The sequence below is a fragment of the Rhipicephalus sanguineus genome, chromosome 6 (assembly GCF_013339695.2).
Source record: "Rhipicephalus sanguineus isolate Rsan-2018 chromosome 6, BIME_Rsan_1.4, whole genome shotgun sequence".
Classification (NCBI taxonomy): domain Eukaryota; kingdom Metazoa; phylum Arthropoda; class Arachnida; order Ixodida; family Ixodidae; genus Rhipicephalus; species Rhipicephalus sanguineus.
The window spans coordinates 44,043,804-44,045,132 of record NC_051181.1 but is presented as its reverse complement, the minus strand read 5'-3'; the positions used below and the strand labels follow the sequence as shown (position 1 = coordinate 44,045,132).

At 54.7% G+C, this 1,329-nt stretch overlaps 1 protein-coding gene across 1 annotated transcript; it reads right to left on the bottom strand.

Moving 5' to 3' along the window:
- Positions 1-339: 339 nt before the first annotated feature.
- Positions 340-1,020, bottom strand: LOC125758819 (uncharacterized). The gene has a single exon (XM_049416456.1). It carries the CDS (start codon positions 1,018-1,020, stop codon positions 340-342), a length of 681 nt encoding a protein of 226 aa, XP_049272413.1.
- Positions 1,021-1,329: the final 309 nt, after the last annotated feature.

Genomic DNA, 1,329 nt, shown 5'->3' with positions numbered 1-1,329 from the left:
AGCGGAACGTTCCACAGTCAACACTTGCTCAGTACTGCTACACGACGATACATCGTCGTCACATTCTACTTCGCGGACCCTGCCTTGCACTTGAGCTCGTTTGCGGTTGCATACATTTTGAAAGTGGCCCTTGCGACCGCAAAACAAACAACTTTTCCCGTGCGCCGGGCACTGCATATCTGATGCGAAGTGATCCCGCGAGCCGCATCGGAAGCAATGCGGCGACGCGGAGCGCCTACTGTGTTCTCGGTTCCGTTCAGGGGGGCGGTGCCCCTGCGGCGCACGTGAGCCGCTGGCGCTTTTCGTTAGCTTCTGCTGAAAGTGGGCTGCCGGCTGTGATTAGCTCTTTTGCGATGAATGCAATGGTTTCTCACGGCGACGCTGCATTGAAACTTTGTCGACCGAAGGAGAAAATTCCTTTAGCTCTTCAGCTGCTTGCTCAAATGGGAGCGCAATTCGCACCGAGCCTTCGAACGAAAGTGAGGGGCCCTCAAGCAATAACCGTTCACGTACGCGGTTGGAAGCTATGCCGGCAAAGATTTGATCCCGCAGAGCATCATCCTGAGAAACGAACGAACAGTGTGACGCTAGCTCCCGTAGGGCGGCAACAAAGTCATGAACGGACTCGCCTGAGTGTTGACGGCGGCGGTGAAAACGATGACGCTCGACGACAACGTTGCAGGACGTCCAAAAGTGGTGCCGTAATGCCACGAGTGCAGTGTCGTATTCGTCATAAGTGGCTGCGGCAGACTTATCCCCGTCCTTAACGGCGAGCGCTGCGGCGCTTGGCACTGGTGGTGCTGCGGCGGTCGACCCTGCAGGTAAGGTCTGATAAATACGCTGGCCCTCCGGCCCCAAGCATTGCAAAATGATAGCCTTGCGTCGTGCTGGCGTGAACTCGGCGGCCCCGGACGCCACCAGGTAGACGTTGAACATCTGCTCACACTGCTCCCATGGTAGTGGCGGCCGGCCGGGCGTCGCAAGGAAGAACGGCGACGGAGCGAGCCCGGGGAAAGTCATCTTGGGGCGGGCGCGGACGGTGCGCAGGTTACTTTTACGACATCTTCGTCGCCAATGTGATGTCTAAGGAAGGGAGTCAGACTCCAGCCGTCACTATGAATGGAACAAGAATTGCCTTTATTGACTATGATACATGGTTTATATGGTAATGAGTAAATACGCCCCCTGGGGGATGAAGGAACAAAAACGAAACCAAAACTGAATACAACAGGTACATCTGTACCAATAGCATTTCTGTGCGACACTGTACCTATTTACTGAACAAACGTGGACGTGCTGAATGATCGCATGTTTCTCTACATCTAATAG

Excerpts from the sequence above, each read along its gene's own strand:
- LOC125758819 (XM_049416456.1), bottom strand. The coding sequence starts at position 1,020 with ATGACTTTCCCCGGGCTCGCTCCGTCGCCGTTCTTCCTTGCGACGCCC.